The sequence below is a fragment of the Hypanus sabinus genome, chromosome 10 (genome assembly GCF_030144855.1).
Source record: "Hypanus sabinus isolate sHypSab1 chromosome 10, sHypSab1.hap1, whole genome shotgun sequence".
In the NCBI taxonomy this organism is placed as follows: Eukaryota; Metazoa; Chordata; class Chondrichthyes; order Myliobatiformes; family Dasyatidae; genus Hypanus; species Hypanus sabinus.
Window position 1 is genome coordinate 58,109,609 of NC_082715.1, and position 25,347 is coordinate 58,134,955.

At 41.0% G+C, this 25,347-nt stretch overlaps 1 protein-coding gene across 1 annotated transcript in view; it reads right to left on the reverse strand.

The window, feature by feature from the left end:
* The window catches only part of grhl1 (grainyhead-like transcription factor 1), a 110,764-nt gene that overhangs the window by 21,450 nt on the left and 63,967 nt on the right, over positions 1–25,347 (reverse strand). Inside the window, exons 10-12 of the mRNA XM_059981900.1 lie at positions 5,072–5,230; positions 1,138–1,225; positions 294–421 (exon numbers count right to left, since the gene is read on the reverse strand). Coding sequence (XP_059837883.1) covers positions 294–421; positions 1,138–1,225; positions 5,072–5,230 — 375 coding nt within the window. The remainder of the gene's footprint in view (positions 1–293; positions 422–1,137; positions 1,226–5,071; positions 5,231–25,347) is intronic.

Consider the following 25,347-nt stretch of genomic DNA (forward strand, 5'->3'; position numbering starts at 1 on the left):
AGGGACTCTGACTGCCTAGCGTGTCATCCAAGGAATCCTGCAGGAAAATGGGGATTCCAGCAATATTCGAAAGATGCCCAACTACTCATTTTGAGCGATGCTTCCGGATAAAATAATGCTCATACCTCAAATGAGGAGGCAATGTAAGAAGACATCCTTTTATATAAAAGAGCAAATCCTGCAGCATATTAGAAAACACAATATATAACAGTAATGCTACAATTGAAACCACCTACTGTACAAATAAAGTGCAATTTAAAAAAAAATATTGTAAATAAACATATCCAACATACATGCACAGTACGTTGCTGGATGTCAGGAATGAAGAGAACTGGCTGAGTGACAAGATCGGGAATGGATTTGAAGATTGTGGCCTCCATCTGCTTGTGGTTGGGAATCAAGGGTATCTTTGCATCATGGACTGCAATTAGAAATTGATTATGTATTTGGATTAAATTATAGTTAATAATTATTCATAAACTGGTTGATTGCAAGACTGTGCCTGCGGTAGAATAACATATTCCTTGGTTACAGCACATACCTCATAAGCTACAGCAGTACTAATTCTCACTGGATCTTGCACTATTACCATATTTACACAATAATCTTATATTTTAAAAAACTTCAAAAGTTAATATTTATCCCACTGAGTCACGTCACAAAGACAGAAAAAGTGCATTTGAAACATCTGAAAACTAACAAATCTACCTTTTAGAGGCCAAAGCGACAAATGGGCATTTAGATAATTCAAGAGTCTTTATCTTGGGCTGATAAAAACATAATTGCATTTTTTTCTATAAATTAGCCATGTATACATAAGGTGCTGGAGTTACTCAACAAGCTGATAGCATTTTTGGAGAAAGAATCAGGGTTAATTTTCAGATCAATAATCTTTCATCAGATTAGTCTGAAGAAAGTTCATTAACTTGAAGCCTTATCGTTGTCTATCCCATAAGTGTCTCTGACCGATTGAGTACCTCCATTTTCTGATATTTTTTAAAGATCTCCAAATTTTGCAGTTATTTTGCTTTTCAAACATTAAATTGTGTTGTAAGCAATGAACTATGCAGGCTAATAACCTGTACGACATTTTTTGTGCATGTTCTGGTTATGTAGCTTCTACATTTGGGTACTCACGAGTATTAAGATGGGAGCTGTTGTCATTGGATTTGGACTTTTTCCGGGACTGCTTACGTTCCTCATCGCGTATCTTTCGTTCAGCACCCTATGCAGCAAAGACACAAGTGGGGGGAAAAAGAAAGACAATTTACTAATTTTAAAGCTATTCCCAGGAATTTTTTTTCCCTGTTGAATTAAATGTAGAAGACACTTTGAGCCACCACTGAGACATTACTCTTAGCTTTATTGTGTTACATCTTTATTTGTACCAATAGGCACAAAGAGTTTTTCTTTCCTCAGCATGATATGTTTGTAGTTAAGTACTGGTGAACATTCTGTGGAAAATCCAAATGTAACTTAAAGAGAAAAAGGCCTAGTTGGTGAACAACTTGCCAAGCAAATTGCTGCTAAATTTTAGCCTTGGCCAGTGGTGAGGCTTGGATGATTGCAAACTTGATCATCTATTTTTTTGTATACTGCTTATGATTGTTAATTCAATTAACTTCTGTAAATATGTAACAGCAAAGCAATCTTATATCATCTGCTTTGTAACATCAGTGAAGGTTAAAATTATCCCCACTTGCCTGGAAATTCAATTGTCTGACAGTTTCTCCCTCCACATTTTGCAATAGAAACTCAATAATGACCACTTTCATTACTTTCAAACCTATGTCTCCATCAAGGACACACAGGATGTAATAATTTTGGAATACTGGTTGGGAAGCATGTCCCATTGTTCCCGCAATACCCGTTGTTGTGCATTCCCAGGATCCTTATCCCCAGGTATCCAGAGCACCTCCCCAACTGGCCATCCTGAACCCACCTCTGAAAGGGGTGCCTCAGACACAATCGAAGTATTCAGCCGACAGCTAACAACCCAATTGGTCACAGAGCTCCATGGATATTTATTTAAAAGATATGTTGCCAAGAAATTCTACTCCTATCAATATATTTTTTAAATAGTGACAAGTTTGTTTCCCTGAGTTATCTCCTAAACTGTTAGCTGCCATTTGGAAAATGGAATTCATATCATCTGTGCTCATTTACTTATTGTATACCAATGTAAATATGTAGTAGGAAATAAGACACATTCATCATCAAACCTGTCCCCTGTGCAGACAATGTGCAATTTGTTCCACTATAATATTGAGAGTAATATGCATGACAAGTTTTAGAAATATAGAAAACAAACAGCACAATATAGGCCCTTCGGCCCACAAAGCTGTGCCAAACACGTCCCTACCTTAGAACTACCTAGGCTCTACCCATAACCGTCTATTTTTCTAAGCTCCACGTAGCCACCAGGAGTCTCTTAAAAGACCCTATCGTATCAACCTCCACCACTGTTGCCGGCAGCCCTTTCCACGCACTCACCACTCTGCGTAAAAAACCTACCCCTGACATCTCCTCTGTACCTGCTTTCAAGCACCTTAAAACTATGCCATTTCAGCCCTATGGAAAAGCCTCTGACTATCCACATGATCAATGCCTCTCATCATCTTGTACACCTCTATCAGGTCACCTCTCATCCTCCATCGCTCCAAGGAGAAAAGGCCGAGTTCACTCAACCTATTCTCATAAGGCATGCTCCCCAATCCAGGCAACATCCTTGTAAATCTCCTCTGCACCCTTTCTATGGTTTCCACGTCCTTCCTGTAGTGAGGCAACCAGAACTGAACACAGTACTCCAAGTGGGGTCTGACCAGGGTCCTATATAGCTGCAACATTACCTCTCGGCTCGTAAACTCAATCCCGCTTTGAGGATTCAATTCTGTGCATTTATCACTGTTTGGTTATCCTGCTCTTATTTTGTTATTTACCAAAATCCTTTGTTTACAACAAGCTTTATAAAGCACTTTTGATGACTTCAGGATACCTAACTGCTTTGCAATCCAATAATGTGGTGAACTACATATACCTGTGTGGACACGCCCCCCCCCCTCCCCACTGACTGCTCCTGTGGCTCCTCCCACAGACTGTGGCTCCTCCCACAGACCCTGGTATAAAGGCGATTGGGGACTCCGCCCGGTCTCAGTCTCCAGGATGCAGTGTGGTGGTCAATTGCTGCTTGTTCTTTCTTCCAGTCAATAAAAGCTGATATCTCGCCTCACGTCTCAGAGAGTTATTGATGGTGCATCAAATATACTGCAGCTTTTGTACATATATTATCACACTTTGTGACTAACAGATATTGCAAGGTGTTGATGTGTACTATTCAACCTTTTAAAGGTACAGAATAACGTGTCTCATTTGCTTGGTCCAATAAGCCCAGGCACAAAAAGGTATCTCCAGGTAACCCCTAAGCTGAGTATTACAATAGTCTCAAGCACAAACTATTAACTATTAGCAGAAGCAATGCTTTATCAACAATGTCATCAATTTACTGTGACTACTTGTACACAAGGAATAAAAGCAGAAATGGACCACGTAGTCCTAGCTTGCTCAGCCTTTCAGAAACATTATGGCTGAAACTACCCATCACATCCATCACATGCTTGGTTGCTTTCCTATCCAAAAATCCATCTTGCCCTTGAATATATTCATCAACTGAGCATCCATAGCCCAATCATAGTGAAATCCACATTCATAATAATGCAAAAAATTCTTCCTCATCTCAGCCCTAACTGGCCATCCCCATATCTTATCCCTCCATTCTCTAATTTTGGCTTTCCAGTCGAAGGAAACAACACTCTTGACCTTCACCCTGCCACTCCTCTTCAGAATTTACTACGACTCAGTGGGATTACCTCTCAATCTTATGAGGTGCTGTGAGAAAAGACCTTTCACTCTTCATAGGTCAATCCCCTCACCCCAAGACTCAGTTTTGGAGTCAATGCAAACTAGATTTACAGGGTGAGTACAATTTTCCTCAGATATGGAAGCTTAGTGGTTTCACCAAAGCCTTGTACAAACTCAGCAAGGTTTCTTGATGTCAGCAACAGCCATGTTCCTAAGTGTTTGCTTCACCTGCACGCTTACTTTCTATTTCTTCCAATTTAGTACACCAATGTGTTGCTTGTTGGCCAAATGGTGCCTTTCACTAAGTGTTTGGATGTGAATGTGATAAATAAATTAATCTGAATCTGAAGGAATCTGAGTTCCAGCCCTGATCACAGTTCACATTCCCACTTTGGTTTGCATCCTCAGACCAATGTGTTTTCTCAACAAATTCACTAATATGTGGATTACTGAGGGCTCAACACTAATCTCTTCAGCATTCTACCAGTGACAGTCTGCCAGCCTTATAAACATTAAATCTTACCTTTGGCTAAAGAATGGAAAGTAAACCTCCGGTGCACTAATATGTTATACCTAATCAATGAACCATAAAGCCATTTGAAGCAGTACCCTGTCAAATATCTTTTGAATATTTATATATACTATATTTAGAGGGGGGCCTTTTCTCTACTCTGCTAGTTATATTATAGTAAGAACACCTTAAAATATATTACGCTGTCTAATCATCAATTATAATTTTCTGAACATCCTATTACCAGCACTTTAATGATGGTTTCATCAAAAAGTATTTCAGGATGTATATTGCATAGATTTCTCAGACATTAAATGTACCTTTGAAACAGTTCTCTAAAAACTGATGTCAGGCTAACTGGTATATAATTCCCTGCCTTATCTATACTTTCTGAATTGCCGTTGACGTACTGTATTGTAATATTCCAGTCTGCTGGGACTATTCAGGAATCTAAAGAGTTTTAAAAGATAATTTCCAATGTAGTCACCTCATTCTGAATGCATTTTGTTGGGTTCTAGTCCCCATATTTTTTCCAGTGCTGTCTCCTTTGTGCAATTAATTCAGACGTAAAGGTGCATGCCACAGCTGTCGCATGGAGCTCACAGCAACCTAGTGCTTTGTGTGGGTAGCTATAATCAAATGCAATCAAAACACAAAAGCACTTAATTACAAAAAGTTAGGCTACTTATCCCAAAAGCATACCTTGTCACAGAATACTTTAATCTGGCAGTATGCCCTATGGACTGGCTTGTTGCTTCGGGTGTTGTAACTGTATGTATCGATCTGGATGTTCAGTGGTAGCCCTTTGACTCCTTTCTGGGACGAGAAATCTGTGCTGAGACAGTTGACTGAGACGAAAATCTGAAATGAAAACAAAGCAAGTTAGCGATCAAGTAGTAAAACAAATAGATTCAACTAAAACATGAACACATGACAGTTTTAATACCATAACATCTACGTAGGAGACAGAGGCTCACTCTGCAAAATTCCTTTTCCAGCAGAGAGCTTTTTAAGTTGCAGCTAATGAAGATAGCAGCTGGGGCTTCATAGCCATCCTCTTCACCAGTGTACCAAAGGCAATGCTTCGTCGTCCTTTACCTGTCTCTCAAAATAAAGGAATCCAGTTCTCTGGGTTCTGAGGCAGGCGAGTCTTCTGTAGACTCCTTTAGAGATGGGGTATGAGGCGTGCTCTTTCCGCCATTTCTGCTAAGGTTCCAACGCATGTACTCAAGGTTCTCAACAGCATTCCAAATATCTTTTGGCCAAGTACTGTCTACCTGACAATGCACAAGACTGCCCAGGCTCATTAGCAGTGTAAATCCAACCTGGACTAATACTTCATGATCAATTTCCCCCTACTTATCTGGTTACTAGGAAGTGAAGGCAACACCAGGAAAATAGGAGCAGGAGAAAGACATCTGTCCTCTCAAGCCTGCCCACATCTCAATATAATCCTGGTGATCTGCCCCAAGCCTCATCATTATGAACCACATCTATCCAGGCAAAGACCAATTGCGTAGTGATAACGAATTTGGTCATTCTTGGGAACTTACAGCAGATGTCCTGAGAAGGTGGTCCTGGGTCTTTTCCTACATATCATCAGAGGATGGGGTTGGGTCTCTATGAAAATGCAGGTTTGATTTGCCAAGGCTGTGGTAGCTACAAAGAACCACCTGGTAGAAGCAGACTCGATAGGCCGAATGGCCTACTTCTGTTCCTATATCTTATGGTCTAAAAACTAGCTTGCTGGCTTGAATGTCTTCCTTTCTATTTTAAGTTACTGTTTCTCCAACATTCAATCGTGGGCTGATCCAATTCTTTCAGTCATCCCCAACCCTCTGCCTTCTCCAGAAGAGATGTCAGGGGTAAGATTCTTATGTAGAGAGTGCTGAATGTGTGGAATGGGCTGCCGACGATGGTGGTGGAGGTGGATACGATAGGATCTTTTAAGAGACTCCTGAACAGGTACATGGAACAGAAAAATGGAGGGCTATGGGTTACCTTAGGTAATTTCTAAGGTAAGGACGTGTCCGGCACAGCTTTGTGGGCCGAAGGGCCTGTATTGTGCCGTAGGTTTTCTATGTTTCTATGTTTTCTGTTACTCACCATACCCTTTGATGCCCTGGCTAATCAAGAACCTATCTATCTCTGCTTTAAATACACCCAATGACTTGGCCTCCACAGCCGCTCGTTGCAACAAATTCCACAGATTTACCACCTGTTGACTAAAGTAATTTCTCTGCATCTATGTTCTAAATGAACGTCCTTCAATCCTGAAGTCGTACCTTCTTGTCCTGGACTCCCTTACCATGGGAAATAACTTTGCCATATCTAATCTGTTCAGGCCTTTTAACATTCAGAATGTTTCTATGAGATTCCCCCTCATTCTCCTGAACAGGGAATACAGCCCAAGAGCTGCCAGGCGTTCCTCATACGGTAACCATTTCATTCCTGGAATCATTCTCATGAATCTTCTCTGAACCCTCTTCAATGTCAGTATATTCTTTCTAAAATAAGGAGCCCAAAACTGCACACAATACTCCAAGTATGGTCTCACGAATGCCTTATAGAGCCTCAACATCACATACCTGCTCTTATATTTTATGCCTCTAGATATGAATGCCAACATTTCATTCACCTTCTTCACCACTGACTCAACCTGGAGGTTAACCTTTAGGGTATCCTGCACAAGGACTCCCAAGTCCCTTTGCATCTCTGCATTTTGAATTCTCTCCCCATCTAAATAATAGTCTGCCTGTATTTCTTCCACCAAAGTGCATGACCATGCACTTTCCAACATTGTATTTCATTTGCCACTTCTTTGCCCGTTTCCCTAAATATCTAAGTCTCTCTTCAGGCTCTCTGTTTCCTCAACACTACCCGCTTCCCCACCTATCTTTGTATCATCGGCAAATTTAGCCACAAATCCAGTAATCTCATAGTCCAAATCATTGACATACATGCCACACATAGTTTTCTCCAATAAGACCATTTCTGCTATTAGATTTAGATACACACTGAAAGCAAGGAACAAATAAAGAAAAACAAACAAAATTCAATGAAAATGATAAGAACAAACTAAAGTACCAGAGCCCTGGAATTAAAAACAGAGAATCTGGAATAAAAACAGAATATGCTGAAAAATCTTAGCAGGTCAGCAGGCATCTGTGGAAAGGGCACTTACTTTTAAAAACACTAAATTTCAAGTGGAATATAATTAAATACATGATATCAAACAGCTGTCATTTCCCCCTCTTTTGTGCAATGAAATACAACCTGCAGTTTTTCTGACAAAGAATGTAAACCTCCAGCATGTGCTTCTCCCACAATGGGAGCTGCCCTCTGCTGGAAAACTGCAGCAACAATCTTTTGTCAATCTATTAAGCTTCAACCAGGGATGACTGGTGAACTGAAGTCACCCAAAATTGTACCAGGGAGCACAGACCACTCAGAAAAATCACATAGAAACACCTTCAAACCATAAACTAGATTTTCTGTAACTAGGTACAGTATTTCTCTGACTAACTGATGTTGCTCCTATCAAAAGTCCACTGCAGATTTAATTTACTTTTCTTAGATGTTACCGACAGACAGACAGACAGACAGACTTTATTGATCCCGAGGGAAATTGGGTTTCGTTACAGTTGCACCAACCAAGAATAGTGTAGAAATATAGCAATATAAAACCATAAATAATTAAATAATAATAAGTTAATCATGCCAAGTGGAAATAAGTCCAGGACCAGCCTATTGGCTCAAGGTATCTGACACTCCGAGGGAGGAGTTGTAAAGTTTGATGGCCACAGGTAGGAATGACTTCCTATGACGCTCAGTGTTACATCTCGGTGGAATGAGTCTCTGGCTGATTATACTCCTGTGCCTAACCAGTACATCATGGAGTGGATGGGAGTCATTGTCCAAGATGGCATGCAACTTGGACAGCATCCTCTTTTCAGACACCACCATCAGAGAGTCCAGTTCCACACCCACAACATCACTGGCCTTACGAATGAGTTTGTTGATTCTGTTGGTGTTTGCTACCCTCAGCCTTCTGCCCCAGCACACAACAGCAAACATGACAGCACTGGCCACCACAGACTCATAGAACATCCTCAGCATTGTCCGGCAGATGTTAAAGGACCTCAGTCTCCTCAGGAAATAGAGACGGCTCTGACCCTTCTTGTAGACAGCCTCAGTGTTCTTTGACACAGGAGTATAGTACATCTTCCAGTGAACTACGGTAGTTTAAATGAGAAAACAGTGTTCTGGTGAGTTTAATAGGAGTGAGAGGTATAGTACTCTGGTGAATTTAAAGAGAAGATGAGAAATGGGACCCTGGTGAGTTTATAAGGAGGATGACCTAGTGACTTTATTGAAATGCAGAAACATATCCCAGTAAGTCAAATGCTGAACCATCAGAACACAAATGATCAGTTATACCATGTATGTCTCTTTATACCAAATAACTCATATGTAGATTATTGTGGATTTATTAGTAGGATGTGAACATTATTGGCAAGAACAGCACTTATTGCCCACTGGAAATTGCCCCTTAAATTGAATGGCTTGCTCCCACTTCAGAAGGCTGTTGGGAATACCATACCAGGCAGATTGGATAAGGATTGCAGACTAAATTCCCCCAGAAGAATATTGGTAAGCCAGATATATTTTCCTGACAGTTTCAAAATCACTATTACCATAACACATAGGAGCAGAATGAGGCCATTCAGCCTATCAAGTCTGTAAAGCCACTCAATCATAGCTGATTTATTTTGCCTCTCAACCCCATTTTCCTGTCTTCTCCCCATAACCTTTAGCAACCTATTAATCTAGAGCCTTTTAATCTCTGATGTAAATATATCTAATGACGCATGTTCAAACAAACTATCCTCCACTCTTAATCAAAACTAGGCCAAATATAAAATTTGTCGCCAACATACAAAAAATCTGTGTGAATAGGGTCACTGTTGCAACCTAAAATAGATAATATCAGGAACCTGTCACAGATATTCTACTCTATCCATACTTTCATCAATAGGTTCATTATTTTAATATTGGAAATGGTCCAGTTCATTTAATTCATTCATTAATACACAAAGTCAGGCATAATAAAATCCAACATCTTACGTACTTCATTGTGATTTCCATGTCAAGAATGCTGCACAGAACATTTAAGCACTCATTTATTTTGTAGTCTGCGGAGAACCTCACCTGGTCTGTCAACACCAGCTCCATAGCAAAGAAAGCCCAGCAGCGTCTCTACTTTCTGCAGAGGCTGAGGAAAGTCCATCTCCCACCCCCCATCCTCATCACATTCTACAGGGGTTGTATTGAGAGCATCCTGAGCAGCTGTATCACTGCCTGATTCGGAAATTGCACCCTATCGGATCACTCACAAGACCCTGCAGCAGATAGTGAGGTCAGCTGAGAAGATCATCGGGGTCTCTCTTCCCACCATCACGGACATTTACACGACACGCTGCATTCACAAAGGAAACAGCATTATGAAGGACCCCATGCACCCCTCATACAATCTCTTCTCCCTCCTGCCGTCTGGGAAAAGGCTCTGAAGCATTTGGGCTCTCACGACCAGACTATATAACAGTTTCTTCCCCCAAGCTATCAGACTCCTCAATACTCAGAGCCTAGACTGACACCTGGCCCTATTGTCCTGTTTATTATTTATTGTAATGCCTGTACTGTTTTTGTGCATTTTACGCAGTCCTGTGTAGGTCTGTAGTCTAGTGTAGCTTTCTCTGCGTTGTTTTTTTTTGTAGTTCAGTCTAGTTTTTGTACCATGTCATGTAACACCATGGTCCTGAAAAACATTGTCTCATTTTTACTATGCACTGTACCAGCAGTTATGGTCAAAATGACAATAAAAGTGACTTGACTTGACTTGACTTGAAACCATAATTGCAAAGTTTTATAGTGTATAAATCAATATTAGTATTGTTGGGTCCACAGGTAGTGGCACATAGTCTCAGAGTGTTTCTGTTTTTCATTATAGAAATTCTTTTATAATTGGGCAGGTCTTTACCAAACGAGGTGGACTTAAAGCAAATACAGCACTTTATGTTTTACAAAACAATGAGGTCAAAACATTTGAGAAATAAAAATCTACAGAAGGCAAAAATCTGAATTAAACATAGAAAACTCTTGAAATGCTCAACAGGTCAGGAAGCATCTGTGGAGACAGAAACAAGGTTAATGATTCAAGTCAATGAACAAGGAAGAATTAGAAATCAATTACTGTATGTTTCAAATTTCAAGAAGAGAAAAGGTAGAGTGAATGAAGGAAATATCTGTAATAGTCTGGATTAAATAACACAAGTGGTGGTGATATCAGATAAGAGAAGGTAGTGAAGACAGCACCTAAATATTTTGAAAGAAGATTTAAAATAGGAAGAAATAAATGAGATCAAAGACAGGTTTGTGTAAGAAAGGGGTAGATAATTATAATAATTGGCAACCGGAAGCTTAGAGTTACCCATGTGGACTGAAGGGCAACATTCTGCAAAGTGGTCACCCAATTAGTGTTTGAGTCTTCCAACGTACAGAAAACTACATAGTTAACTAACACTGTAGTAAACTAGAGAGAGGTGAATTGCTGCTGTGCCACAGAGAGATTGGGTCCCCAGATGATGGAATAGAGATGGCTAATGGGCAGATATTGCATCCCCTGCAACTGCACAGAGGTTACTATAAGAAGGGAAGTAGGTGTTGGCAGAGAGGCAACGAAAAATAAACAGGAAATCATACTGGAGGGGAGGGAAACTTGTTACTGGTGGCATCATCACATTGCAAACAGTGGGAAGATTACGAAGTATGATTGTTGTATGATACATGGAGGCTGGTGGGATGGAAGATAAAGTCAAGGAGACTCCCATCCTTGCTCATGGTGGGGAAAGAGTGCGTGAGACACAAGTACAGGACACCAAACAGCCATGGTCATAAGTCTTGTTAACAGTGGCAGGAAACCATCATCATTGGAATAGGTATCATGGAGCCAGGAAAATTAGGAGAGTGGAATGGAGTCCTAATTGGAAGCAAGTTGACAGAAAATGTAGTCAATACGCTACGGGCAATTAATCTATATTGGTTGCTAGCCTGTTCCAAAATGATATGGAATTAAATTTCAGTTTGAGAACTGCTTTAGCCAGGTAGTGGTGAAGAGGGTCTTGTTGGGTAAGGAAGAAGGGAAGGGGTCTCAGGCCATCCTGGTGAAGGAGGGAGCAGTAGAAGGATTGATATCCAAGCTAGTTGGGGCCAGAAAACTGAACTGTGCTAAAGTGTTGAAGAACATCAGAAATGGAAAGGAATCACAAAGTCAAGTAGGTCAGACTATGTTTGGTTGGCAAAAATAAGCTGAAATAACAAATCTACCCGGACATCCGGGCAGAGGTAGGAGCTGTCAGTGAAAGCCTGTGGCACTAGGGAGAGACACTGTGAAGGACAGATTTGCAGACAAAATAAGGGCTGGGAGATAATGACATGATATAGCAGGTGCCATGGTAATGTAACAGTTAGCACAAAGCTATTACAGCTCAGGTGCGTCAGAGTTCAGAGTTCATTCTGACGTCCTCTGTAAGAAGTCTTTGTACATCCTTCCCGTGGAATGTGCATGTTTTCCCACAGTTCAAAGACATGGTGGGTAGGTTAATTGGACATTGTGAATTGACACATAATTAGGGTTAAATTGGGGTTCTTGGTGTTTGCTGAGGTAGTGCAGCTCAAAGGGCAGAAGGGCACATGGTATCACTAAAATCAATAGACATTCATTGGTGGGCCACGGCCCAGAGGAAGTGTCAGAGAGCTGGTGCTCTGTGAGGTGAAGGTCAGTTCCCCAAGCCACTATAGTACTATAGTTTGATAACCATATTGGCATTGATCCTCAGTGACTGGAGTACTGTGTTCAGAAGAGTGAGTGGGTACAGTGGAAAAACTGAGACAGCCACTGCCCAACACAGACAAAGCTGTAGAGTACAATCACATTTGTTTAGACAGGTTCATGGATAGGAAAAGATCAACATGGGTGGTTCGGGCCGAAGGTCCAATTTCTCTGCTGTATAGCTTTAGGACTCTATAACAGAGAGCAAGTAATATATCTTCACAGGTCTATTTTAGAGAGACAAAGCAGTCTCACTCTACCACCAATCTGCCATTACTTGACTGAATTTATGGTCACATTGAACAACTTCTGCTTTAACTCAATTAATTTTGTCTTTATTAAAAGTTGGCATTTTGGAAAGCTGCCCTGGTCCACCTGTCTCATTGTGGGATATGTTTCAGTCCCACTCTTGTTGTCCATCCACTCCACTTTTTTTTTCTGGAACAAAGAGGTAAAATAAATTGGGAAAAAAAGCAGAAGAAAAAAGGAAAGAAATAGAGGTAGAAAGAAAACAAAAATAAAATTATAGAAAAAGCAAGCAGAAGCAAGAAGGGATGAAGGACTCCCAGAACTTTGTCACGGTAGCTGAATAAGATCGAAGAAGGCAGGGAGAAGAGGTGGCTTTATGAAGGAAAATGCAAATGAGAGGATGAAATTGTAATCTGTGTTTGGAGAAGGGGAACAAATGAAGGTGGGCAAGGACAAGAATAAGGGAAGCAGGGTATCATGTGAGTAAGAAGAAACCAATAGCAGCTAAGGCTAGGTGATAAAAGATGATAATTTCTGTGCACTGAAATGAGTAAAAGCAAGAACGAAAGTTGACAGCATTGAAGAAGGGCAGTAAATATTTCCATTAGGGCCTTCATGTAAAATCAGATTTCCAAATATGGAGCAAACAGGAACAACATCCTATGAATTTTTCTTTGGACTGGTGAAGGAAGATTTCACCAGGTCAAGCCAAATGAAAACCAGGTAACATATTACACACTGTGAGTATCTCTGTAACATTATTATCGTGATGTTGCTCTGCCATTAACTTGCTTTTGGTTATTGAGAGATCACTGTTCTCTACACAGGGGGTTCCTCCCACATTCTAAAGATGTACCAGGCAGATTTTTCCGAACCAACTCCAGGACAATGACCCAACAACAGAATTGCATCTCATTCATGGAATATATATGTTAAAGGGGTGAAACACTATAGAACAATGTCCTGATATGAACTATATATGTTTTGAGCCCTCATACAATCATTGTTCTAAGTAAACATAAAAATACAACATGATTGGAAGCTGAGAGTAGATACCAAGCAAAAGCGAGCAAGGAGCCTGAAAAGAGCCTGAAGAGATAAAATGTTTAAAGTAAAAGTCAGGAAACACAAAAAATGAAAAATATATGGGCTATTCAAGCTGCAATTAAATATCACACATGAAAGAATTAACATACTAGAGAGATGAGCTTCTCAGAGGCTTCTCCTATCATTTTGTTGTTTGTATTTCGCAGGTATTTCAGCTCGCCAGCAGATGGCGCTCATTAGCTATAGCAAGGAATGAGGCTGTCATTGAGCAATCCAACAAGTTGGAGCTTATTTATGCAACAGGTGTCTAATTCACTGTTAAGAACTTCCTCCAAGAAAAACCAAAGTGTAGCTTGTCTGATTTTTTGACTGCTTCTCCACCCTTTAATGACTCACTAATAAATTAGTATTTTAGTAGACAAATCAACCTTTAGATTTGGATCAGGTTTAAAAGTCACCAGGAAATGAAATTGATGATCCTTTTGATAACTTGCATTAATGACTTGTCTTCCACAACAATTTTCTCAAAAACTACAGCGCATGATGTATAAAGTAAAATAAATGTTATGTCATTTTTGACACTGAAACAAGATCCATCTAAATTTATATACAACCATACTGATTTAGTAACTCAATAGGCTGTGTTATATAATTCTGCACATCAAGTATATACATAGCTGAGATTTTTATTTACTTTTGTGATTGAAGGTATTATTTTATTACCCTTCTCTCATTATCCTGAATAGTGGGAGGTGTTGTAATGTGAGTATTATTAAAAGTAAGTTAATACTAATTGGGAAGCTGTTGGTAGCAAGAGGCAGGATCCGTGGCGGGGTCTTTACTTCCGCTCTTTTTACTCCCAGTATGCATTATATATAGTTCCTCCACCCATGCCGCACGAGGTACCTGGAAGCTTCTGTATTGTAAATATCATTTGCCGTCCCAGATAAAGATGCTCTTTTGGCCATCAAGTTGTCGAGTGGTCTTTTTGTAAAGTAGAAGTTACCACAGGAGGGGCAACCTTCTGTGTGATAAAGGCATCCTGTTCTAATGCTACTACACTTGATAGTGATTTAAATCAACCAGAGGCTTTGACAAACTTCTTTAGAGAAGAGCCAACAGTCCATCTCACTACATACCACCTTCCACATTGAACTGTGGCTTCAACACATATGACAAAGAGAAACACGAAGGGAATGACTTTTTGATGCTGCACCAATTGTCAGCTGTCCAGCAGATTATAATGATATCAGAATGTAATTATTACTCAGAAGCAAAGCTCTTTGCAGTAAGCCCAAGATGCAGTAAGCCCAAAATGATCCAGCATTTGGTATTGTCTAAAAATGTCTGGGGCCCTGAGCCAATGCCTGTTTTAATGCAAATCACAGTAAAATCACAGGGTAATGTGAAACAGAATCACTAAGATACAAATATTTTTGATGGCTGAGCCCACCCATCATTTTACCTTTGCTGATTCTTCACTTTGTTATATTTGATGATTATCTGTTTTTGATGGGGTACCGTTCCACCTCCAGCGCTGACTGCCGGTTGCAGATACATAAATGCATGGCAAGGATTACTTTAGTAATGAAGGGCTGCTGCTTTTCAACAATACTAAAAGATGTACTGAGAAAATAGAAACCACTTTTCACTGCCTCAGTATTTCCAAAACCATTTTATTAACAATGATGGACTTTTGGAAATCCAATTGTTACTGTAAAATGGGAACCACAGTAAGTTGAACACACTGAAGGGAATGTAAAATATTACAAAGCAGATAGTCCATTCAGTGATATTGCTGAAGGCAGCAGGGGAAGCCTCGCACCTTCTTGTGTCTCATAACTTCCAGCCTCTTTCTCTACCACCCCCCTCCCCAGCTCCATCTGCCCCCTCTTTCCCCTACACCCTTGCCTTTCTCTCTTCTCACCCACTAGCTGTTGTCTCCCAACTCCACCCCTCCTCCCTCTCCATCTGGCTCCACCTATCCATCCCTCTCCTCACCTGGTTCCACTCATGACCTGCCTCACCCCTCAGTCTCACCTCCTTATATCTACCCTCTTACGCTTCCACTCTGTCACTGACTTTCAATCCAAGATGTTGTCCATCTCTCCACCTCTCAACATCAATCCACTCAGTTCCTCCAGCTGTTTATTTTTGCCCAAGGTTACAGCATCTGCAGTTTCTTCTGTGTCACCAGGACTGTCCCCCAGCTTTTCTACATAGTGCAATGGGCTTGTTACCATCCACCAGACAGGGAAGGCAGTGTCTCCTTTTGATATCTCATTCAAAAATGGCACCTTATTGAATACAACATGCTTTCAGTTCTACACTGAAATTCAGGCTGCACACAAATGAAACCCCACCCCACCCCTTTCTGGGCTCCTTTGGAAATGCGGGTGGTTAGCCCCCTCACTAACAGCCACTGGATCCTGCGGCTATAAACCCGTCTTTCTCCGGCTTCATATGTTTAAGGTGTTACGACTTTGGTCCCACCAAATCCATGAGAATGCGATGTCTCGCCCACCCAGTCCCCAGTTTGTGTGAATGCTGTGTGATTAACTGCCCTGCAATAGCCTGTTGGCATTAAGTAACAGATTGCCCACTGCATGCAACCATAAAGAAATATATTTGTGAATATACTGCCAAAGAGTTAATAAAAAAAAGAAAGAGAAAAAAACAAAATGGCCCATTATAATTAATCGGTCAAACATGCACAGGTTGGAACTCAAACCTTCCAAAAGCCGTTTTCATCGATCCTTGGCAGAACTCTGCGCTGGGCTACATCAAATCACGTTTCCCCACCAGATCAAGTCCTATGACCAGCTCTCTCCAGTGTCTTCTCTCTTCCTCTTCCTCCGAACAAAGGCTAAGACCCACACAGCGGTGTCCGTCACAAAACCATTCCCCCAGCTTTCTCCAGAACCTTCTCCCTGTTCCATTCTCCTGAATGGATGGCCACATTCTCAAGCATCCCTCATCTCCCACGGTAACCTAAACACTGCTTCTGCAGAAAGACCATTGCAGAAATACCCTACACCATTATCAGTAAAAACTTTACCAGGTATTACACAAGGTTAGAACATGATGAATCCATTGTACATCGTGTGTATTTCACCTGCAAGCATTTGAAGAAAGTTTTGGATATAAATTGTCACCTTTCCTGTAGATTTATTTGAGAATCACATTCAAGTAACAGGAATAGCACTTGACTTTTTAAGTTGAAATGTAAAACACAATTCAGTAAGGTCAGATCTTTACATACAGGGTCCACGTCGAGGGTCCGGAAAAGAGCCCATTGCTGCCTTCACAAATTCTACTCATGTTCCCTTCACAGCACTTTTTATTAATAACCTGCCTAAATCTGCAGGTTGATAGAATTCAACATTTTGAGACAAGACTAGTTTCATATTAAACCACAAATGCACATGTAAATCTGTTATTAAATTCCCTTCACCACAGAAATACTCTCAACAAAAGCTTCTCATTAAAATTAATTGCCTGAAATTTCCACAGGGTTCTCCGGTAGACAAGTCTTGGGAATTTGGATTTTAAAATGATGGAAATAGCCACTTGTCAGGTTTAATATCACTGGCATATGTTGTGAAATATGTCACTTTGCAGCAGCAGTACATTGTAATACATAACAAAAAGCTATAAATTACAATAAGAAGTATACATATATTAAATTAAACAACTCGTGCAAGAGAGCTAAAAATAATGAGGTAGTGTACATGGATTCATAGTCCATTCAGAAATCTGATGATGGTGGGGAAGAAGCTGTTCCTGAAACATTGAGTGTGTGTCTTCAGGCTCCTGTACCTCCTCCTTGTTGGTAGCGATGGGGAGAGGGTGATGGGGGTCTTTAATGATGAATGCCACATTTTTAAGGATCACCTTTTTAAGGTGGTCACAATGGTAGGGGGGCTAGTGACAATAATGGATTTGGCTGAGTTTACAACTTTCTGCAGCTTTTTCCAACCCTATGCAGTGCCCCCTGCATTAACTAGTTAGAATGCTCCCCATGGTAAATCTGTAGAAATTTGCAGGCGCCTTTGGTTACATACCAAGTCTCCTCGAACCCCTAATTAAATATAGCTGCAGTTGTGCCTTCTTTGTAATTGCATCAATATAGTTGGCCCAGGATAGATCTTCAGAGATGTTGACACCCAGGAACATGAAACCGCTCACCCTTTCCACCGTTGACCCCTCGATGAGGACTGGTGTGTGCTCCCTCAACTTCCCTTCCCTGAAGTCTATAATCATTCCTTGGTCTAAATGACATTGAGCGTACGGTTGTTGTTGTGGCACCACTCAACCAGTTGATCTATTGCTCGGATTTTCAGCATCTGCAGATTTCCTCTTGTTCGTAATTGATCTATTTTACTCCTGTATGCCTCCTTGTCACCATCTGAAATCCTGCCGACAATAGTTGTGTCATCAGCAAATTTATAGATGGTGCTAGAGTTGTGCCTAGCCTCACAGTCATGGGTGTAGAGAGTGGAGCAGTGGGCTCAGCATGCATCCTTGAGGTGTGCCAGTGTTGATCGTCAGGGAGGAGGAGATTGGAGCTGATTAATCACTCATATCTTATACAAGACACCCCAGAGGCACTTAGTATTTTGCTGTTGCTGCTCAACATTGCCATTGAGGGATGAGCTCTTGGATTTTGAGTCAAGTCTATTTCTGAAGCTTATGAGAAATGTACTTAAAAGTGAGTAAGTCTATGCATAATAATCCCAAGACATAGTGATCTCAGTACAGTGAGTGCTCAGGATGTTTCTAAGCTCGTTGAACAATTCTGGTCCCTTCCATGGCTTCAGTTGCAGATCCTCTATTGACGCCATGTATCCTGCTGAAAGTCGAATCTGCATTATTAGTGATGCATGGCCCAGAAACAGGTTCAGAAACATTGAGCCTTGCAAGCAAAAAAGTTCTGGTGGCTAACCTGCCCCAGGGAAATTCTGGCTCCAGTGAGGCTACTGCCTGAAATTAAGGACGGCAGCTTCCTAGTATTTTTACTGCAGAGCTATAGCTTCAGTAAACATTTGTTCAAACCCCATTTAAATGTATAAACAGTAGTTCTGTGGAGTTTATGACAAAAGAGCAGTTGCACCTTCAAAATTCACAGAGTTAACTTCATTTCTTATTCTGGTTAAGAGCAATCTGGGTGTGCTGGTGGTAATATAGACAATCAGGTTGTGCAGGTTTTTGCATCCAACCACCATAAATTAGTTGTCTAACAGGTCCAGTCATCATACAAACATCCATCAATTCTTTATCTTTTGAGTTTTTGGAATTTTCATTGTTTGGGAAATCACTCTTGTTCTCAGATTGGTAACAGATAATTCATGGGCGAAGTATTTTTGAACAAGTTTGTACCCTGGGAGAAACTCAAAAGTAGCTTCGAAACATTGAACTAAAGCAGCTCTAACCCCAGTATGCAAATTATTCTCCCTTCCTGGAACTCCACCTTTAACTAACACTGAACCACAATCTGAAAGCCCCTGTCCCAGTTTAAATCTTCACAACACTGGCCAACAGATCAAGAAGAAATGCTCTCTCTAGATTAGAACCATTATTGCATTCAGACATCCTGAAAGCCAAGCCACTGAAGAAGAAATGTTTATCGCGAGACATTGCTATGCTTGTCAGCTGAATTTGGGGTCATTGTTTAAAGATTTTAAAAAATGGGATGCCTATTTAAAACCATGGCAAAGTGAACAGCTTTCTTTTAAGGGTTCACAAGTCTCAAGAACCCGCTTTCTGAAAAAGGGATGGAAACAGTTCTTTTAATCTTTTTACGGCAGAGTTAAATAGAACTTTGATGAGGGTCTGGATAGGTACCACCATGGGTAAAATTGTAGAGCTGAGATTTAAGTCACAAACCTTTTAAATAGTGAAGCAGGCTTGAGGGGTCAAGTGGCCTACTCCTGCTCCAGATTTACATGCAATTAATATAAAATGTCAGTAGACCAGTGGAGTTGTTTCCCGCGAAGTTGCTGCTAAGTTTTTAAGATCTGTATTCTTTGCAGCCTGCAAACCACACTGGGAAGATACTGTATTCAAACATGTATTTTCTTTGCTTTAGCACACATTTTCCACAAGTAGGAGACAGAATTATGCCTGGAGTTTTTTTACATGAAGCTGAACTGATAAGCGACACTGTGAAGATAGATGCACAGGGAGAAAGAAAGAATAAAACACACATGCAATGCAGTTTACATTTTCTAATCAAACAAACTGGTCATCATTTCGTGGTATCTTCCAATTTACCAGTACAGCAAGGTTCCTTTATTGCTAAGAACCTCCATTTGTGAACGTTTCCTCGTTCCTTTCAATTTGTGGAATGAAGATTAATCATGTGGATATGTACTTTCTTTGTTCATAAGGGCCCAGCATGTAAGTGCAATCACAAAGTGCAATTACAAAGGAATCATGGCAGTGTCTCTGCCTCCTTAGGAGTTTGCAAAGATTTGGCATTACATCTGAAACTTTGACAATTCTATAGATATGTGGTGGAGAGTACATTGACTAGCTGCATCACAGCCTGATGTGGAAACACCAATGTCCTTGAAAGGGAAATTCTACACAAAACAGTGGATACAGCCCAACCCATCACAAGTAAAGCCCTCCCCACCACTGAGCACATCTACGCAAAGCATTGTCACAGGAAAGCAGTATCAGGGAACCAACCACCCAGATTGCGCCCTCTTCTCACTGCTGCCATCAGGAAGAAGAGACAGGAGCCTCTGGACTCACACCATTAGGTTCAGGAGCCCCTCAACTATCAGGCTCTTGAACCAAAGGGGATAAATTCACTCAACTTCATTTGCCCCACCATTGAAATGTTCCCACAACCTATGGACTCACTTTCAAGGACTCTTCATCTCATGTTCTTGATATTTATTGCTCATTTATTGTTATTATTTCTTTCCTTTTGCATTTATACAGTTTGTTGTCTGTTGTACAGTGGTTGAACGCACAAGTTGATGTGGTCTTTCATTAATTCTATTATGGTTATTATTCTATTGTGGATGTATTGAGTATGCCTGGAAGAAAATGAATCTCAGGGTTGTATATGATGACATATATGTACTTTGGTAATAAATTCACTTTGAACTTTAAATTAGGAGACCTATTTAATTTCTCAACCAATATATTTTTGATTAAGAGTGAGGGTTACAGTATTTTAGGTTATGATTAGTAACTCTAAAAAACAAGTATGGCTGAACTAGCTCAAGATACATAGAAGCAAGGGAAGTTACAAGTTCTTTGTGCCCATGTCACCTTTACATCAATAACACTTTCATCCACAAATCTCATATCCGTTCACTTTTTTGACATCTAGAAAAATCATTGGTTTGTGACGAACACCATCAGATGTTATGTTTAGAGGCAATGCTCAGTTTTTTTGTGATTGTAACTCTACCCAACTATAAAAACAAATAAGGGAAAACAAATTGCTGGAGGAACTCAGTGGGCTGAGCAGCATCTGTAGAAGCAAAGTATAGAAAACATTTCAAGTCAAGACCTTGCATCAGAACTTATGCATAAAAGATTTTTGATCTGAAATGTTAACCTTTTGCCACCAGACACTGCTTGGCCTGGCGAGTCCCTCCGGCAGTTTGTTTTCTGCTCCAGATTCCAGCAACTGTAGTCCTTTGAGTCACCAATTATAAAACAGGTTTTGTCAGAATAGAGTATTCTTGCCTGTGATCTGTTCACCAAAATAAATTGCAAAACAATGATCCCAGTTCTCATTCAAACCAACAAAGGAGTGCCAAGCCAAGAAGCTGAATGGTGCACCATGACAGTGGGGGGGGGGGGGGGCATTACCGATGGGACGCGATGTTCTAAACACTGTAGGGTCAAAGGTCAGAGCAATCTAACATTGCGCCCAGCGTAAGGAATTCAGGAAAGAGGGGAGAATGGATAAGCTGGATGGTGGGGGGCAGGGAGGAGAGACAGTAAGATGAAGGAGAAGGAAACCCAGTGTATAACGAAACTGTATTACTCTATTAAACTTCAAGGCATCATTGCTTATATTAAGCGTTTCAATTTTGCCTTTATTCCATTTGTGAAAACATGATAAAATTGCATGCAATTATTTTGCTGTGAATAGAAACAGTAAATGTTGCAATACTCAGCAGACGAGCAATGGCTCATGACACAGTTAACATGTCAAGCCAAAGATCCTTCAAAAGTATTCTGATAAACAATAATTGTTATGAAACATCATCAGGCTGAAACCACAGAGGAATTGGACCCCCTTTACCCAGCATCTTGTTAGCAAAGGAGCAATCACTGAAGAACAAACTTGAGGACCTGAAGGCAACATTGCTGTATCAGAGGGAAATGAGAGATTGTTCTGTTCTATGTTTGACTGAGATATAGCTTACTCTCAGCACACCAGATATGGTGATTAGACCCAAAAGCTTCTCGGTTCACAGGATGGACTGAACTGCTGATTCAGAAAAGGCATAAGGTGCAGGGGTATGTGTTTCATGATAAACTCTCGGTGGTGCTTTGATGTGGCGGTTTTTTGAACTCATGTTCCCCCGACCTTGAACACCTAATGTTCAAATGCCATCTATTCTATTTATCTAGGAAGTTCTCCTCCCTAATCCTGACCACAGTTTTCATTCCACAAGTAGCTGACAATAAACAAGTGCTTGAGATACTACATGATACTGTCTCCAAACAAGAAACAATCCATCCCGACAAATTTCAGCTCATGGTCAGGGACTTCAACCAGGCTTGTTCGAAGACGTTCCTGCCCAATTACCATCATCTTATAATTTGTAGCACCAGAGGTCGCAATACAGTAGTCCACTGTTATACTAAGACAAGGTAAGCCTACCATTCCATACAAACACCACAGTTTAGCAAATCTGATCACCTGGCTGTCATTCTCCTACCCACGTACAGGCCGAGACTAAAGAGCAAGGCTCCAGAGATTAGGACAAGAAAGGGATGGGTGCAGGGGGCAGAGGAGCTGCTATGCGGTTGCTTCAAGTCGGTGGACTGGGCCTGTTCAAGGGCTCATCTGGGGACCTGGATGGATACACTGTGATTGTCGGGGACTTTATAAAAAACAGTTGTTGATGAGTGTGTCCCCAATAAATCATTCCGAGCCTTCCCAGCCAGAAGCCCTGGCTGGACCTTGAGATCCACAATCTGCTGGGGTTCAGGTCAGAGGCACTCAAGTCCGGAGACCAACAAAGTTAGAAGAGGTCCAAGTACTAACTCCAGAAGGCCATCTCATGGGCGAAGTGGCAATTCTGGACTAAACTTGAATCAATGGAGAATGCTCGACAGCTGTGACGGGGCTTGAATACCATCTCCTCTTATAAGTGAAATCAAGCAACATAGGCAACAGCAGGGATTCGCTTCCAGATGAGCTCAATGCCTTCTATGCTTGTTTTGGCTGTCAAATCATGGAGGACTCATAATGAATTCCCACAGCCCCCAGTGATCCTGTGAGCCGGACGTGCATGCAGCCTTCAGGAGGGTGAACCCACGAAAAGCATCCGGCCAGATGGGGTACCTGGTCAGGTTTTAAAGACCTGCACTGTTCAAGTGGCTGGAGTGTACATGGAGATCTTTAACCTCTCACTTCAGCTATCTGAGGTACCCACCTACTTCAAGCAGACTTCACTTGCCTAAGAAGTCCGTGGTGACCTGCTTCAAGAACTTACATTCAGTGATGAAGTATTTTGAGAGTTTGGTGGTGAAACATTGGAAACACTCTATTGGAGTCAAGGGATATGGGGAGAGAGCAGGAACGGGGTACTGATTGTGGATGATCATCCATAATCACAGTGAATGGCGGTGCTGGCTCCTGCACCTACTGTCTATTGTCTAAACATCATCTCCTGCCTGAGAAGAGACTTGGATCCGCTCCAAGTTGTCTACTGGCGCAACAGGTTCACAGAACATGCCATTTCATTGGCTCTTCACTCCACCCTGGAACATGGGGACAGCATATATGGAATCATTGGGATGCTCTTCATCAAATACAGCTCGGCTTCATCTGCATCCCACCCAAAACTAATCAATAAGCTTCAGGAACTTGGCCTTGTACCTCCTTATACAATTGGATCCTTAATTTCCTCACCTGAAGACCCCAGTCAGTTCAGATTGGTAACTTCTCCTCCACAATCTCCATCAGCTTATGTACACCACAAGTCTGTGTAACTAGCCCCTGCTCTACTCTCTTTACACTTATGACTGTATGGCTAAGCACAACTCCAATACCATATCTAAGTTTGCAGACATTATCACTGTCATTGGCCGAATCAAAGGTGGTGACAAATCAGCATACAGGAGGGAGATTAAAAATATGGCTGAGTGGAGCCACAACAACAATCTCTTATTCATTGTGATCAAGACCAAGGAACTGATTATTGACTTCAGGAGGAGGAAATCAGAGGTCCATGAACCCAATGGCCTTGAATGGAAAATACTACAAAAAGCGATGGATACAGCCCAGTCCATCTCAGGTAAAGCCCTCCCTACCATTGAGCAGAGCATTGTTACAGGAAAGCAGCATCCATCATCAGGGAACCCCACCACCCAGGACATACTCTCTTCTCACTGCTGCCATCAGGAAGAAGATACAGGAGCCTTTGGACACACACCATTAGGTTCAGGAGCCCCTCAACTTTCAGGCTCTTAAACCAAAAGGGAGTAACTTCACTCAACTTCATTTGCCCCATCCTTGAAGTGTTCCCACATCCTATGGAGTTATTTTCAAGGACTCATCATCTCATGTTCTCGATATTTATTGCTCATTTATTTATTATTATTATTTCTTTCTTTCTTTTTGTAATTGCACAATTTGTTGTCATTTGCACCTTGGTTGAAAGCCCAAGTTGTTTCATGTTTTCATTGATTCTGTTATAGTTACTACTTTATCATGCACTTATTGAGTATGCCCACAAGGGAATGAATCTCAGGGTTGTATATCGTGACATAGATGTACTGTGATAATAAATTTATTTGGAACTTTATTTCTCTCTCAATTAGTGCTTCCTGACTTGCTGAGTGGTTATAGTATTTTTGTTTTTTATTTCAAATGTCTCGCATCTGCAGTTTTTTTATTTTTGTTTTACTGTGATCATATTTAAATAGTTTGGAGAAAATATATTCCATAATCTGGATACATATTCTCCGTAGCTTTACCCTAGCATAGGTAGTTAGACATGACTTCCCATTCACACAATCAGTCTCCATTTCTCCAAGTATTGGTAGATCCTATCCTTTCAGCAATTTACTCCGTGGTGATATCAGGCTCATTGGCCTGCAGTTTCCTGGCTTGTTTCTGCTACCCTTTTTAAACAATGGTACCACATATACCTATCTACAGTGTCAGTGTGGGTGGAAATCAGAAACAGGAAGGGAGGAGTCACTTTATTGGGAGTATATTATAGCCCCCCCCCCCCCTCCGCCCAACACCCACTCCCAAGCACAACAGGGAGCAGATTTTGGAAAGGTGCAAAATAACTGGGTTGTTATTATGGGTGACTTCAACTTCTCTAATATTGACTGTCACTGCTAATAAGGCTCAGGTAAGGCAGAATTTGTAAAGAGTGTCCAGGAAAGATCCCTGACACAGTATGAGGCCAGGTCAACTAGAGGAGAGGCTATACTATATCTAGTACTGGACAATGAATCTGGTCAGGTGACAAACCTCTCAGTGGCTGAGCATTTTAGACTCAGTAACCACAGCTCCCTGACCTTTAGCACAGCTTTGGATAAGGATAGGAGCAAACAGTGTGGATATTATTTA